This window comes from Spermophilus citellus, assembly GCF_964194105.1.
Source record: "Spermophilus citellus genome assembly, chromosome: 18".
Taxonomy (NCBI): Eukaryota; Metazoa; Chordata; class Mammalia; order Rodentia; family Sciuridae; genus Spermophilus; species Spermophilus citellus.
Window position 1 is genome coordinate 64,881,730 of NC_138200.1, and position 15,700 is coordinate 64,897,429.

General features: G+C 48.7%; 1 protein-coding gene across 1 annotated transcript in view; it reads left to right on the forward strand.

The window, feature by feature from the left end:
- Positions 1–15,700, forward strand: part of CDH13 (cadherin 13) — an 880,020-nt gene that overhangs the window by 418,350 nt on the left and 445,970 nt on the right. The window contains exon 4 of the mRNA XM_081274813.1: positions 150–266. Coding sequence (XP_081130939.1) covers positions 150–266 — 117 coding nt within the window. The remainder of the gene's footprint in view (positions 1–149; positions 267–15,700) is intronic.

A 15,700-nucleotide genomic window follows, 5' to 3' on the forward strand; every position in this document is an offset into this window, starting at 1 on the left:
TGGTTCTAACTGTGCCCTTGGAATGCCAAGGAGTTGAATCGGCAGGGTCCAGCCATGCACTGGTACAACAGAGGAGCCTGCTCTCAAGGCCAAGGGCTGTGCCTTTTCTGTGGGAGATTTTAATCCGTTGGTTTCCTTTTCTTTTTCAGGATATATTTAAATTTGCAAGAACTTCTCCTGTCCCAAGACAGAAGAGGTCCATTGTGGTGTCGCCCATTCTAATTCCAGAGAACCAGAGACAGCCCTTCCCAAGGGATGTTGGCAAGGTAAGTCAGAGGAGTGACAGGTGGGAAAGCACACTTTCAATTAAGGGACCCGCGCGCAGGCCAGGCTGGCTGGTGACCAGCTGAAACTGGCCTCGACTTCTGTACACAAGAGGCCAGAAGGATTTGGGTGAGAAAAAAAGTTCAAAAGATCATCCAAAAGGCAGGGTGGGCATGTGCACAGACAGCACAACAGCTCTGAGTCTGGCAACCTGGAAATCTGCGTGGTGGGAGACATGCTGTGTGACATGGACTCTGTTCCTGAGACACAATGGCCAGGTGACCAGCCAGACAGGGCCCTCAGGACAGCAGTGTTGACATGTGTCTTCACTGAGATCCTTCTTTTCCAAAAGTCTAGGTCTAGCAATTCCACTGGGTCAGCTCTCTAAAAACTGAGCCGGATCAAGAGAATCCAGTCACCCTCCCCAGATCCAGAAACACCTTTGCACAAATCAGAACAACTGTGCTGGAAAGATGTAGTCCCTGTGAACCTGGCCACAGTCCCCCTGTTGAATTGTCTCAGAAACAGAATTTCAACAGGTTGAGTTTAGCGATGGGGTTGGTTGTTATTGAAGATTCGTCAATCAGGTGGCATCCCACCTAGGAAGTAGCCAGGCGTCCTGCGGAGCTGGCAGAAAGGGTTGGCAGTGAATACAGAAAAGGCTAAATGAGTGGGCATTTAATGACACTAAATGAGTGGGCATGTCAAAGTCACATGCCTTGTAGGGTTGCTGTGACCTGCTGGCTTGGCCACTGGGCCCTTAAGCCTGGTTGCCATTTATGTGTTTGAAAACAGTGGCATCTTAAGGTTGACGGCGATCGAGTGGCATGAACATGACTCACTGTCTTTGGTCTGGTCTGTTGGACCAGGTGCAGGAGCTTAGTCCAAAATATTGTCTTCCTGTAAATTTAATTGACCATTTGCCAATACGTTTTCCCCCCATTGGGCAGTCAGCCTGGAGAAGCACATTTTAACCTGTGAGTTATTTTCTGGTGAACCTGAAATTTGAACACGGGCAGTTACTTGAATGAATGATCTTAATAGCTGGTGTAATTAGTCTACTAATTCATTTATTAAATAAAATGGACAGCCTGTTACACACCAGACCCCGTGCTGGGCCTGGGCGACTGTGGCTGTGAGCAAGTGGACAGCAGCGCTCAGGTTCTACTGGGGTGACCGACACTCATTCTCATGAATAAGCAAATAAGCAAGAAAATTAGAGAATTAAGAGGGCTGTGAAGACAGAGCACAGTGACATGAGAGCAGGAGCCCGTGGCAGGACCTGGGCTGGAGGTGGGGGTGTCTGCACAGCTGGTGGGGCTGCTAGGGACGGTGACATTGGAGAGAGCTGGGAGGGTGAGACAGGGACAGTGTGGAAGGCCTGGGTACACACGTCTTGGCAAAGGGAACTGTAGGGGAGGCCTGCGGTGGGCAGGGAGGAGAGGCTGAGCGGGCAGCGCCTGGGGACCCAGGGCCCTAAGCAAGGCCGATGGTGGAGGGGGTGAGAGGCCAGCTTCCCCGGGAGGCCCTGGAATGTAGGGGTTTCCACAAGGGAGCAGCGGAGGCTCCCCAGGGAGTGAGTGGGACCAGTAGAAGGGAGGGGAGGGATTGTGGTGGGCCGTGTGGGAGATGAGGGTGACTTGGAAATCTGTTTCTATTAGAAATCAGAAATTTATGATCCAACATCCTGGCAATCGCTATTAACTTCAACTGCTCCTGAGCCGAAGGTGGCGTTTTAATTCTGTGTCCCTAGTATAGTTTCCTTCAGTCTCACAATCAGCCCGCAGTTTCTTGCTGGGTGGCTTTCCCAAGAGTCCTTCCCAGAGCTGCTGAATGGCCCCGTAAGTAAGGTGCAGCCACCATGGGCCCCTGCACCCTTTCTGATGTTGCAGCCTCCAAGGGCCATGATGCCTTCACACTGAGGATCACCTCTTGCCCCTTTTGTGTACCCACTACCTAGACTCCACAAAGCCACTGCCTCTACAAGTGTGATAGGTGACTAATGTCACAATGTGTACGACCCCCAAACCTCCAGGGGTTTCTTACAGAACAATTGCTCTGCCTTGCAAAAATCTGGTTTTCTTTTTTGTCTACACCCCTGAAGCAACACATTTTCCTCTCTGTGCAAATGATTTTCATTCATTCGCCTTATTCTTTAAGTCTTCCCTCTTCTCCTCAACAGCTCCGCCTGTACCTGATAAGCTGAGCTCATTAGAGCCATGCAGGAACACATAGGTGGTGTCCCCAGTGAGTGCTAGGGAGTGGGGACAGGGCACAAGGGAGGAAGTGCTCTGGCCCACAAACACCTCCACATTCACAAATAGGACATTAGACGCAGGTTTAGAATGCTTCTTGGAGAAGAGATTCTGTGGCTAACAAAAATGTAAACCCACTTCGGTTCCTTGGCTTCCCCCAGAAGCAGACCTTCAGCAAGAACTCAAACACAGAGAGTTCATTTAGAAGGGGGAGGGGAGACCTGTAAGGAAGTGAGACAGGAGGGGCAGGAGCCAGGCAAGAAGCTCAGGTTCCAGCCCTTGACCATGGGGAGACTCCAGTCTCCAGGGGAAGCTCCAGCAAGTGCTGTGAAGCCACTCGACTTACCCTGCCCACAGGGCAGGTGCAGGGATTTGTACACTGCTCAGTATTCACCCCCGCCAGCAGCCTCGGGCCTGGGTGTGAATACTCCAGCACACCCAGCCTGCCCTGTGATCTGTGCACAAGCACATCAGCTTCTGAGGCTTGGAGGCAGGCTCTGGGCAGAGGGGCCAGGGAAGTCTGTGAGGAGTTGGGTGGGGCCAGGGAACAGGTTCTGGCCCTGGTGAATCCAGCTCCATCACTTAACCTGATACAAAACTTCCTGCTGCAGCCTGGGATTTCTGTGCCTTTGTCTTATTCTCTGCTCTCCTGTTGTCTCTTGAACTGACTTTCTTGTGTCCTTGGGCCTTTGAAGCCCAGTGTATTCCCCTCTGTCCATGTCACATCTCTGAAATCAACCCAGTTCTGGCCAACACACACACACACACACACACACACACACACACACACACACACACATTCAACCTCTGCTCCCTATAAGGCCCTGTGTGGGGAACTGGAGGCGTATTGACCGCCTGGGCTGCAGAGCAGGGGCCGTGTCAGCCCGTTTGCCCAGCAGCGTGCTCAGCACTTCCCATTTCCTTCATTCAGTTCCTGTGGCCACCCCACAAGGGACATCTCCCAATGCCAAGGAGGCAACGAGCCTTGGAGGGACCAGGCAGCCCATCTGAAGCCACACGGCTGGTTAACAGCAGAGACGAGCTTTGTGTTGGCTCTTTGAGATTTCAAAGTCTCTGCTCTTCACCAATACGTGCAGGGGCTGCTTAAGCCAGGCTGAGAGACCTCTTCCATGTGATGTAATGTGCTCGCTCGCTGACAACCGCTCCCTTTAAAGCAACATTAAAATAAGTGTAATTCTTTGGCATGCACCAAAAAATAAGATGCAGTATGCGTGGTATTCAAAAGAGAAGTACACTAAATGGTATGGTAAAATGGCATGGTATGGTCTAGTTGGCAAACATTGGATTCTTGCTGCAAAATTCTTTCAGCTTTCCTATATGAATTTCATAATTATTAGAGAAAATTAAGTTTAACTAAATATCAGACTGTACTAAATGACACAGGAGTTAGCATGATGATATAAAGACACTTATCTTACATTTCAAGAGGGTGAATGGAGACTAGGTATCTGTTCTTGATTTTGTTTTTGTTTTTTTGATCATTCACAATCTGAATTTCTTTGTTTATGTTTTTAAGTTTTTATTGGTGGTGCAGCATAACTATACAGTAGGGTTCATTGTTGCATATTCATGAATTCCTGTAGAAAGAGTTCCCAGTGTAAGGGTCCGGCAAAGCGTCGGAGAAAGAGACCACACGAGACTAACTTCATGCAAAGGCAAGGGGGATTTTATTAGGGGGATCCGTTCCAACGCGTTGGGGCTCTGTGCTCACTCAAGAAGGGAGAGCAGAGGTCAAGCAGAGCTTAAGTACACTTTTTGGAGAGGGTGGGGGGCTTTACATACATCAGAACAAATCATCATGAGGCGCGGGGAAATTGAACAACAATTCTAATACATGATTAGTCCATTCATTGGCGGGAACAGTTTGGGCAGGGGTGATTGGTCACTTCTAAGTGGGGTACACATTCAAACTGATTGGTTCTGGGGCCTATATGCTTACATGCCATGCTACCTGGAACCCTTAGCTATTAAACAACCAGGGAATCAATGGAGATATTTACTGGGCAGCTCTCGCATTGTTCTAACAACTTCACAAAGATTACAGGTTCCGGGGATGGCAGGAAGATGGTAACAATAGACTATTTAAATTCTAACAATGGTCTTTTACTTTTTAGCCCAGGCCTTGTAATCTAAAAGCTTTACATTGCCCTAGTCTTTTACACTTTAACTTTAACTCAAGATTTTGCAGCTTAGAAATTTTACCTTTACACCAGTACCCATGGTTACAGACCCCAAGAGCAAGGTGCCTAGGGAGGGTGCCCATGGAGAACTAAAGACCCACAGAGAAGCTGGAAGGCTGTGCGGTGGCTCCAGGGATTGACAGACTCCCCATGATTCATTTATCTGCCAAATAATTAAATAGGCAGGGAGCAGTGGATTCCTGGAATCGGGGGGTGCTCCCCATCCCAGAGGGAGTCCTCTTCCAATCTCAGTTGGCTGTGTCATGCTGCTTGCCCTACCCGTTGGTCAGGAGCACAGGATGAACCAAGCTTTGGGGACATGGCCCAGCACCCCCAGCTGTGGGAGAATGGGTTGCCTCTTTGTTTCTGGCTCTTTCCCATAGTACTTCTGCCTTAGGAAAATCTCTCCATGTTTCTGAAGAAAGGGAGACACCCTGGAGGGCACAAATGCACTTCCTCAACCTCCTGATTTCCCTGGTTTTTTAATTCAAGACAGAAGGGAGGAGCTGGGATCATGTGCCCTGAGAGACACATGCTGCCTCCAGCAAGCACCTCCCCCACCCTTCAAAGTGTGACTATTTCAAAATTTGGGCCATAAATAATTTCTCAGTTTTTCCAACTTCTGCTGATAAATATTTGATTGCGTCTTTAGAGATATTTTTATTTTGGGGGCCTGACTGATGGGGAACAGGGGACTGTAAGTCTTGCATGACAGCACAGAGGTCTTTGGGAGATTTGTTTTATTCTGTTTTATATTAAGTTTGAAAGACAAGTCATTTATGAAATGCTTATTAGATATTCTACTTTCATCACAAACCCTTTTCATCAAAACCAATGAGCGCACATTTTACTGAAAATCCTTTTTTATACACCTATAAATTGGTAGAATGGGCATTTGGAAGGACATCTCTAACCCCGGATGGAAGGAATATGTAATTGGACCATGTGCTCTCTGAAAAGGGAATCAACATAGATCATTAGACCAAATCGTGGAAATCACTCAAGCGGGGCTCTGCTTTGATTGTGTCACGAGTGTGAGCCCTACAGGAGGATGATTTACCGCAGTTCTGGGAGATTCTGCAGAGGTCTGGAAGTCGAGTTTATTAGAGGCCTCCCCACAGCCAAGGATTCCTGCGTCCTGCTATGCCTACTGCTACAAAGAGGGGCCATCGAGTCGAATTTGCTTCGCTCCATTTCATAGGCATTTGCATCTTTGGAACCCATGGTGCCAACTGCAGCTTCAGAAGCTGGACTGGAAGCTTAGGCTGGGTCCCCAGTGCCCCCTCCTCACCCTGTGCAGAAGTGCAGGCTCAGCATGGCTGGCTCTTTCGGTGGCCTGGTGTTTTTTATGCAGTCAGCTTTAACCCTCTGCCCCTTTTAAATCCATTGCTTCACACCCTTTGTCAAAAGCTCCATGCACACTTGTCAGAAGTCTCCCTCTATTCAGTTTTTCCCTTTTAAGGAAACTAGCAATAATTATACACCCCATATAGCTAGTACACAGGAGAGAAATTAGAATACAGGGGATCCAAGATGCCCACGGGCTCAATGCTCAAAAATTCTTCTTGGAATGAACCTCAGCGTTGATCCCATGAAGGTAAGATGCACGACAGATTCAAAAACTGTACACACGCAAAGATTGGAAGACATCTCATTTGTAATGTTCGTATTGATTTCCTATTAAATTAAATATTTTGGATATATTGGTATAATTAAACTCAGTGCCATTGTCTCTTTTTATCTGTTTTGAAATGTAGCTTCTAGGGGAAAAATTGATTTAAAAGGCCCATTGTCTTTCGACTGGACAGTGTTGGCCTACAGCCTAAAGTCATCCCCTCCGTGGAATTTTTGTTCGATCCCTTCTATACACGGCCTCTCATCTCTGATAGCACTTACGTGTTGTAAGCCGCTCTGTAATTTCTTTTGCCCTTTCCTTCCCTTCCTCTTGACTGCAGTTCATTCGGCATCGTGGCCTGGTAGAGTGCCTAACACACAGAGGGGTCCCTGCTTCCATCCCCTTGAATTCTAGCCATGTCTATGGCAGGCTGCATAAGCATTCACTGGCTACTGATTAATTAAAGTGATCATAGCCTGGTTTGTTGTTAGAATGGAATTAACAGACCATTATATGATCAGTCTGGATATTTCCAACAAATTTTAATTTTCTACAATGGCATTGAGGCCACCAGTTAAATTGCTTGGCTGTCAAGCATTATGTCAGGTCATAGAAGCATTCTCAACAGATGGAGATGAATTTGATGTTGATGGGTTTTGCACATGTGTGAGCATGTGCATGTGGATAGAGAGGGAGAGAGAGAGAGAGAGAGAGAGAGAGAGGGAGAGAGAGAGAGAGAGAGAGAGGGGGGTGCGTACCTGGGTTTCTGGACTTCCTGGTACATATGATGATATTTTTAAACATGAAGACACTTAAAGCTTTCACAACTGAACAGAGTCAATCCTGTTTTGACTATCTCATAAAAGCTATATCCACCAATAGTGAGTGTCGCCCTCCTTCTGCAAAGTTTAATTAATGATAAAACAAATTGAGTTGTTTTGGTTTTTTGCCAAATGCATGTATAGGCAAAAACGTCCTCCATGATACACATCCAGCCACGAAAGGCCTTTGAGTGGAGGGAGGAGGCAGCATTTTAACCCCGAGTTTATCACCTTTTCAGTTCTCAATTGGAAAGCTTCCTAAGGCTTTGATGTTATGCACATTTGGCCTCAGACTAAATTTATATTTAATTATTTGTGAACATTAAAGGAGCTGGTGTTTCAGCTTGAATCAGCATCCTGGACTTGGGGGCGGGGGGGGGGCACTGGGAAGCGTTCACATTCAGCCAAGTGTTCAATACCTGATGAGTGTCAGATCTGAGCGGAGCACGGCCGGCCCTCATCTGTTCATCCTCACGCCAGCCCTGTGGCGTGGGTGACGCTGCACCACTCTCAGATGAGAGGCTGAGACTGAGAGGTTAACTAGCATGCCCAGGGTGACCCAGGAAAGGGGGCGGGGCTGAGACCCACACCCAAGACTCTCCAGGGCTGAATCAGTGGTTGACCCACCACAGTGAAAGGGACTCAGTGTCCTTGGGCCCCTGCCATGTGCATTGCACAGTCACAAGGATTGCCGTCCGACTCTCACACACCTCAGCAGTCAGTATTTTGTCTCAGTGAGGAAATTGAGGCTTAGAGGTGTGGCATAGCCTGGGTCAGCTTGTGGGTCAGCTTGTGGGGCTCCTGTACAAGGTGAGTCCCTGCCGTGTCGCCTCCTGCACAGTGGAGAGCTCTGGATGGATGTCACACCACGTGGCAAGTGTGAGAGGTTCTGTTGGGGAAGGGGAGACGAGTGAGGATGGAAGCCCAGCGCCCGGAGAGTCGGCCAGGCGAGGGCCCCTCCCAGCGCCCCCTTGCCCTTGGCCAGCCTACCTACACCTTGTCGGTGATAGGATGAGCTGCAGGGTGTCTGGCAGCCTGGACACAGATGGTCACACTCCCAGGAGTTGTCTGACATTCCGCAGCTCAAAGCCAGATGCCTCAGGCAGCGACATCTTTGTGACTGTCTCCTGAGACAGGTGACCCTGACCTGGAGTGTTTTCTACTTTCTTTGGTATAAACACTCCCAGAGTGAACAATTTTAAGCTACCAGCTTGCAGAATTCCTGAATATTTAACAACAGGTTTTCCAGAAGGAGCAGGAGTTGGTCCAGCGCACTGAGCACTGACCTCAGGGCCCATAGAATGTGACCTCAGTGGGGGAGGGTGCTCTGGCCCCAGGGGAGCCATGCTCCATGGCATGCACCCTCCAGCTTGGAGAACTACCTGACCCTCCCAGTGGTCTCCCCAGGACCCAGTTGGTCTCTTTTGCAGGTGAGCCTGAGGGTCACTTTTGGACAACCCAGCTGCTTTCAGAGCCTTGAGTTTCTTGTCCAAAGCCACAAAGCATGCAGAGTAGACGTGGCCCCTGAGCCTTCAGGATCACATTTCTCCCTTGCACAGAAGCCCCCAGTCTGTCTCCTGAGGCTGCCAAACGCTGTGGAAATTGCCCCCAATTCTACCTGGAAAACGAGGACGGGAGAGACGGAATCCCCCGCAGGGAGGAGCCTGAGGAGCGCCTCGCCAGCATTCCCTTGAGGTGTGTGTCTGCATGAAGGGTCAAGGCCAGAGGTCAGGTGGACAGACGGACAGCAGCCGCCTGTGCCTGGCCAGGAAGGCCGCCTCTGGCTGCAGACAGCATGCTTCTGTTGGGGTCTCTGCTGACCACCATGCTCAGAAGGAGCCAGGAGAAGATGAAGCCAAAGCAGGCAGGTCCAACTCGCTTATTTTTCTTGTCGTGAAGGCACAGCTGACTCAGTCAACAAGGCTGTGGAGGAGCAAGCCCCAGGTCACAGTGGGAATGGACGGGCCCTTCCATGGTCACATTTCTAGTCCCAGATGAAGAGGAGGAGACAGAAGCTGGGCGGTGGAGAGGCTTAGGGATGGGGCATGGGTCCGGGAAGAACCCCTGCATTTCCTTCCCAGGCTTGGAAGTAGCCTGGCCCCTGGGGTACAGCTGTGACATGAGGCTGGCCACTGGGCTGAATACTTCCCAGGCCCCATCCCCTCTGTGAGTGGGGATGGAGCAGACACAAAAGCCTCCTGTTACCAGGTGAGCTGCTCCCACCTGTGGGTATTGCACTGCAGATACTGGTGTTTCCTGTTGTGCTGGGGGAGTTAAATGAAGAGATGGAAACAGAGCCTCCGCTTAGGCCTCTTGAGTAGGAAAACGCTCCTCTGTACCTGAAAAATTGAGCTTCACTCTCCATTCAGTCAGAGATTTATTGAGCTACTACTATGAGCCAGGCACCATGCTATCTGATGCTCTTGGATTCCCCCTCAAAGAACAGCCATTCAGGGGAGGACAGACCTGTGCACAGGCTAATGAGCCCTTGACAGGGAGCTCCAGGGGTCTGGAGAAGTCAAATGGGCAAAGGAACAACCCCCAAGGGAATTCCCGCATGATGAGCAGCAGTGGACAAGTGAAGGTGCAGTGGAAGGAAGTTCTCCAGGCCGCGGGAGAGTGTGATCCAGTGTCCAGCGAGAGAGGACCGCGTGTGAGAGGAGTGGAGAATGAAGGAATATGGCTGTGCTAAATAAATCAGAAATTAGTCTAGGGGAGTAATTCGGGGCTGGAAGACAAAGAACTCTCAAAACTACTTGACCCAGTTTGGACCTTTTTCTACAAACGATGGAAGCTGGTAAACTGGGAGGGATGTGATCTGATCTGCATGCCAGGGAGCTAGTCTGGTTGCCATGGGTAACACCTGAGGCTGAGGGAGCCGGGAGCAGGGCACATAAAGATGGAGGCTGCAACCACAGGCAACAAAGGGCGGCTGGGCAGGGAGAGGTGGGGCAGAAGGTGCCAGGAGGCTTGGGTGGGTGCATGGATGATGGGGTGAGACAAATAAAAGGGTCCCTCTTAGCTGGGGACATTAGATCTGTATGTTTCTGGAGAGTCACCTGGGGAGTGTCCCTCTGGACCAGGGTTTGGCTGTGTCGATCCCCACCTCCCAGAGCTGTCTTTGAGGAGGCTGCTGTGCGGCCCTGCTCTGAAGTGCCGGAGACCCTCCCAGAGCAGCAGACCCACCTGCAGGCTTCGGGTTCTGTGCAGGAGGGAGTTCAGCTGGCTGGAGGCTGTTCTCCAGGGAATGGACTCATGGCGAGGCGGCAGCAGGCACGTGAGACCTGGGCTGCCCAACCCGTCCCCTCCTCTTCCTGGGCTGGAACACAAGCCCGGGCTGATGTGCGTCTAAGGATTTTACTTTAGTCTTTCCTAACTGTGGATCTTTTTTTTTCCCCTTTAATTCCAGCTCAGAAATGCACAACAGCTGTGTTCGCTGTTGGCCTTCTAGCCTCAAATTCATTCTAAATACATTTCTTCTTCATAATTTCTTCTTTGAATGCTGATGTTTGGCTAGGCATTAGTGTACACAATTCAGATGCTCTGTGTTGCTCAAATTTTAGTTCATTTATTTGACAACTTGAAATTCCTCGTGAGTGCTGCTTTTATTTTGTTATTTACATCTGGATTCATTCCTAACATGCCACAGGGGGGAAAAAAAAAACTGCCTTGGTTTTTTTAAATAACATTTTGTTTCTCCTTATAAGAGTAATACATGTTCATTGTAGAAACTTAATTTTTTTAAAAAACACATGCATTTTAAAATAATATCATAAAAATCTTCTCGGGTCCTTCCGTTTGTGATAACCAGTTATGACCTCACAGGACTTTGCTTCTCGGCTTTTTAAAGTACATGTGAAGCTATGAAGGCAGGCTTCCTGACCTCACGCCCAGGTGTTTGCATTCCATGGTCTGATCTGGGGCCTGTGGACACATGTACTTCTGTGGCCCACTTTGGGCACTGTCTTAAACATAACTGTGTGAACACATGACCATATGGTATTCGTTGTTGCTTTTTTTTTTTTTTTTTATTCAGAAGGTCTCAGAACCATCTTTCCTGTCCTTCAGCCACTTTTCCAGTGTATTCTGAAAGAACATGTAGCGTTATGGCCACCATTAGTCTGGCCCTTCCTCAATCCCAGGGCTTCCTGATTGGAGTGTACAGACCCCAAAAGGACACATTTATGGGTCTGCTGTCTTTGTACCCTAAGCTATCGTATTCTTGCTTTGAAAATATTGTTAATAGAAGCAACCCTCTCAATTTACCAGAACATCAAAGGATTCCATGACTCCAAAATTGTTTAAAACGTCTCAAACCATCCCTTATGAATGGTATTTAGTTGTTCCCATGAGACATCTCCCAGTTGTAAATCTAGTTACCTTACCTGTCACCACTTGTAAACCTCAGCATATCTACGCATGCACGTAGGTGTGTCTATCTTATGCATATATGTTTGATGTCAGTCTTTACCTCAAAAGAAAACCCCAGCCCATACACGAGGGTCAAGAACTGTCTTAACAGCAAATCTCGGGAAAATGAGAAGTTGGCCGTGTTAGTCAGCTTTGCATCGCTGTGATGAATACCTGAGGAAAGCAAATTAAAGAAGGAAAAGTTTATTTTGGCTCATAGATTCAGAGGTTTCTGAATCTGGTCCCTTGGCCCCATCATTTGGGCCTGTGGCAAGGCAGAACATCATGGCAGGGGACACGTGGCAAATCTTCTGGCCTCATGGCAACCGGGGAGCAGGGAAAGAGTCAGGGAGCTCACCTTTAGAGCCAAGCCTCCCCCAAACCCACCAAGCCATGAATCCACCAATGGATCAATCCATTCTGAGGTCAGAGACTTTATGACACAGCCACCTCCCCAAGCCCCACTCGGAACCCCGCTGCCTTGGGAACCAAGCCTTCACCATGAGTTTTGAGTTCCAACTCACAATGTAGACTCACTCTGACCTGAAAGCTTTAAATCCACCCGTCCCTCTCTGAGGAGCCCTTTCCCTGTCCACGCACCCCCCGTCCATCTGGCACCACCAGCTTCGCCCCCGCCACACACACACCGTCCTGTTGTCCCTAGTCTAGAATGCCTTTGTTCTCATCAGCCTGGTCAGTGGTTGTTTGGGACCAGCCCTGATATGGGCAATTGAAGAATGGCTAATGGGGTGCGGACTTTCCACAGAGCTCGGGGACATAGAGGAGCACGCCTGGAGCCAGTAGCTCTTCCCATGGTCCCGCCGCCATTCCCACGCTCCTTCATCAATCAAGGCAGATTCCTTTGTGATGTCTTCTAAAGATTTTCTCTCCTGGAGAAGGGCACTGGGGTCAGTGCAACGGGACCCTCTTGTGGAGCCACTCTCCTAGCAGCCATGCACAGGTCAAAGGTCTTCTCATGGCCTTTACAAAGGAGAGCTGGGTGATTGATGGACTTGTCCAGTGCTTCAGAGAGGTGAAGATAAGACTCAAAAGACTCTTTATTGAAGTAGAACATGTAGGTGACCCAGATCATGAAACAGAACATGACCAGCTCACCAAATGCTCCTCATGTCCCCTTCCAGGCCCCTACGGCGCATCTCCCAGGTGGGACCAGTCCTGACTTTAATACTGAGTTAGTTTCCCTTGTTCTGTACAAAATGTAAGTGGAATCATACAACGTGCAGATTTGTGTGGCTGTTCACTTAGCATTATGTTGATAAGATTAACCCATAGTGTTAGGTACACATGTAGAATCATAGGTATGTGTTTTCTGAATATATCACACTTTGTCCTTTTTCCTGAAGAGTGTGTGGATGATTTCCAGGATTTAGTGATTGCAAACAGTGCTTCAGTGAACCTTACTGGGCAGGTTTTGGGTGAATGTGTCTGCACATTTCCAGGGAGTATGTTGCTGACCATGAGAAGTTACCTTGGTGTTGATAGATTCTGCCCAAGGGTTACCTAAGTAGTCATATAGAAGTTGAAATTTAAATTCATTCTTCTGACTCTGTAATATATTCTGGGACAGGAGTATTAATTTATTTTCTTCCTAAAAATATATATATATATACACACACACATATACACCAAGGCAGGAGCAGTGGTGCACACCTGTAATCTCAGCAGCTCGTGAGGCTGAAGCAGGAGATTTGCGAGTTCAAAGCCAGCCTCAGCAAATTAGGGAGGGCTTAAGAAAATCAATGAGACCCTGTCTCTAAATAAAATACAAAATAGGTCTGGGGACATGTCTCAGTGGTTAAGTGCCCCTGAGTTCAATCCTCAATACCAAAAATACACACACATAAGCACATACACACACACACACACACACACACACACATACACATACACACACAGTTTCTTTTCCATTCAGGGAAATAAATAAAATATATATTTATATTAAATATAAATCTATATCTATAGATAGATAGATAGATAGATCGATCGATAGATAGATAGATCGATAGATCGATCGATCGATCTCCAGTTCCTTTCCCACTCAGGGACATGGCTGCCCAGGCAAGCCAGTGTAGGACCTGCTCCCTGAACTTGGATCCCTTAAGAACCTGGTGCCATGAGGACTGGAGAGATTGGCTGTGGCCTTCATGGTGTCCATCCATGTCCAGGCTTCTGGGGTCCATTCCATGGAAACAGGCTCTGCTCCAGCCCCCTCTCCACTCCAACATCCCAAAGGTGTAGCAATCTCTCAGTTTTGTGGGAATTCTTGGCCAAAGTTAGAAAAACCTCCTTGTTCTCAGCAGGCTTTCATTTAACTTAATTGGCTATTTTATAAGCCATGGAATGAAAAGTTCAGGATCCCAAGACCCAGGCACCATGTCCAAGTGAAGACCTGTTTCCTTTTCCTGGTCAAGATTCCACTCATGATCCCAAGTCATCAGCCACACTCAGGGGTCAACTCCCTGCTGGCGTGAGGACTGTGTACTCCTCTGAGCTGTCCTTCCTTAGGTGGGGCTTCAGAGCACTGGCCACACTGGACATTACAGTTGACCACCTGTAGCCTTTTGCCCCACCATGCTGGAAACCCAAGTCAGCAGGTGCCCACTGCCTGGGCCACGGGCACCCGTCGAGACCTGGCAGACTCAGATCCCAATGAATATTAGCTAGAAAGACGAATGAACAAGCAAATCACCAGAAAAGGCCAGCTGCAGGGTCTCTGCCCATGCTGCACATCAAGGGCAGGGGGTCTTACACCCTCACGTCTGCTTGCTGGTGCGGGTATCTATCCTTCTACATGCTGAACAGATCTATTAATTTGGGAATTGATAAAAATATTTCATTACATCAATCACTGTTAATAGATAAAATGAGGAATGGGATAGGAGAAAGGATACATTTGAAAGAGTCTCAGAAATTTAAATGTAATATCTGATCACGTATTTATGCCCTCGTCACATAATTCATATGACACAACACGTTACAGGAAGGATGTTTTGCAGGGTGGGTGCACTCCCTGCAGATAGCTCCATGCAGAGGATGGTCCTTGAGGTCAATATTACAGGTGACCAAGGCAGAAATGCTCTTACAGAGTGAGCCTTGCATGTGCCCATGTTTTCATACAGTGGTTTCACGCTGTAGTTCCCTGTCTTAAAGTAAACCGAAATCAACACACCCATCTAGGAGTCAGAGGAGGCTTTTAGCATTTTAACCATCACAACAGAACTCTGCTGCACTCTCGGGCAGGGGCAGCTGAGATCGGACGCCGTATCCTTGGCCTCTTCTTCTGCTGTGGATCTCTGGGTTTCCTTCAGGTTTCCCTGTCTCCTCCATTTCCAGGCTTTCTTGGCTGCCTCTCACTTTGCTGGCCCTCCACCTGCCTCTAATAAGTTGAACTCACCCTTAGAACTCACTGCTTTGGGGTGCTGCAGGCAGGACGCCCTCGGCAGACGTGCCCCCATCCAGATGCATCCTGAGGGGCTGAGCCACACCTGCATTTGGATTCCGGTCTGGTGACCAGCAGTTTGACTCTTGGACATGGCCCTGAAGCCCTCCAAGTCCTGCTTATTACATGAGATCAGGCTGGTAACACCTCCCTTCCAGGTTTGGGGGACAGGATGAAGTTGCCAGTGGTCACCTCCATAGCCAGTAAGTGCTATTTTCCCCCTTTGGGGGACAGTATCTAACATGGCATCTTCAGGAAAGACACATTTATTTTGTTAAAAACTTTATAGTGCATCTCTTAAGTTCTAGGCAAAAAAAGATACATTTTGACTAACTATTTTTCTATTTGTCTACTTTTTAATCCTTTCAGGGCTCAATTTTCCTGAAAATTCATACATGTCCCCAGCTGTCAGGACGAGTTCCCTGCCTGGGCTGGGAGTGTCCACCCAGTTGTCTGTTTCCAGAGCAGCACCCTGTTTGCAGCGCATTGACAGGAGCGGCCTTCCCTCCCCAGGTCGCAGCTGCAGTCCCCCATTCCCTGTGCTGTCTGGGGCTGTGGGGCCCAGCTCTCCACACAGAGTGGCGAATGGGTGTGGGAACGTGATCCACCCTACTTTGGCATTGTAGGGCTGGCCATGCAGATGGCCCTTGCTGCGAATGCAGGCCCCCGGACGG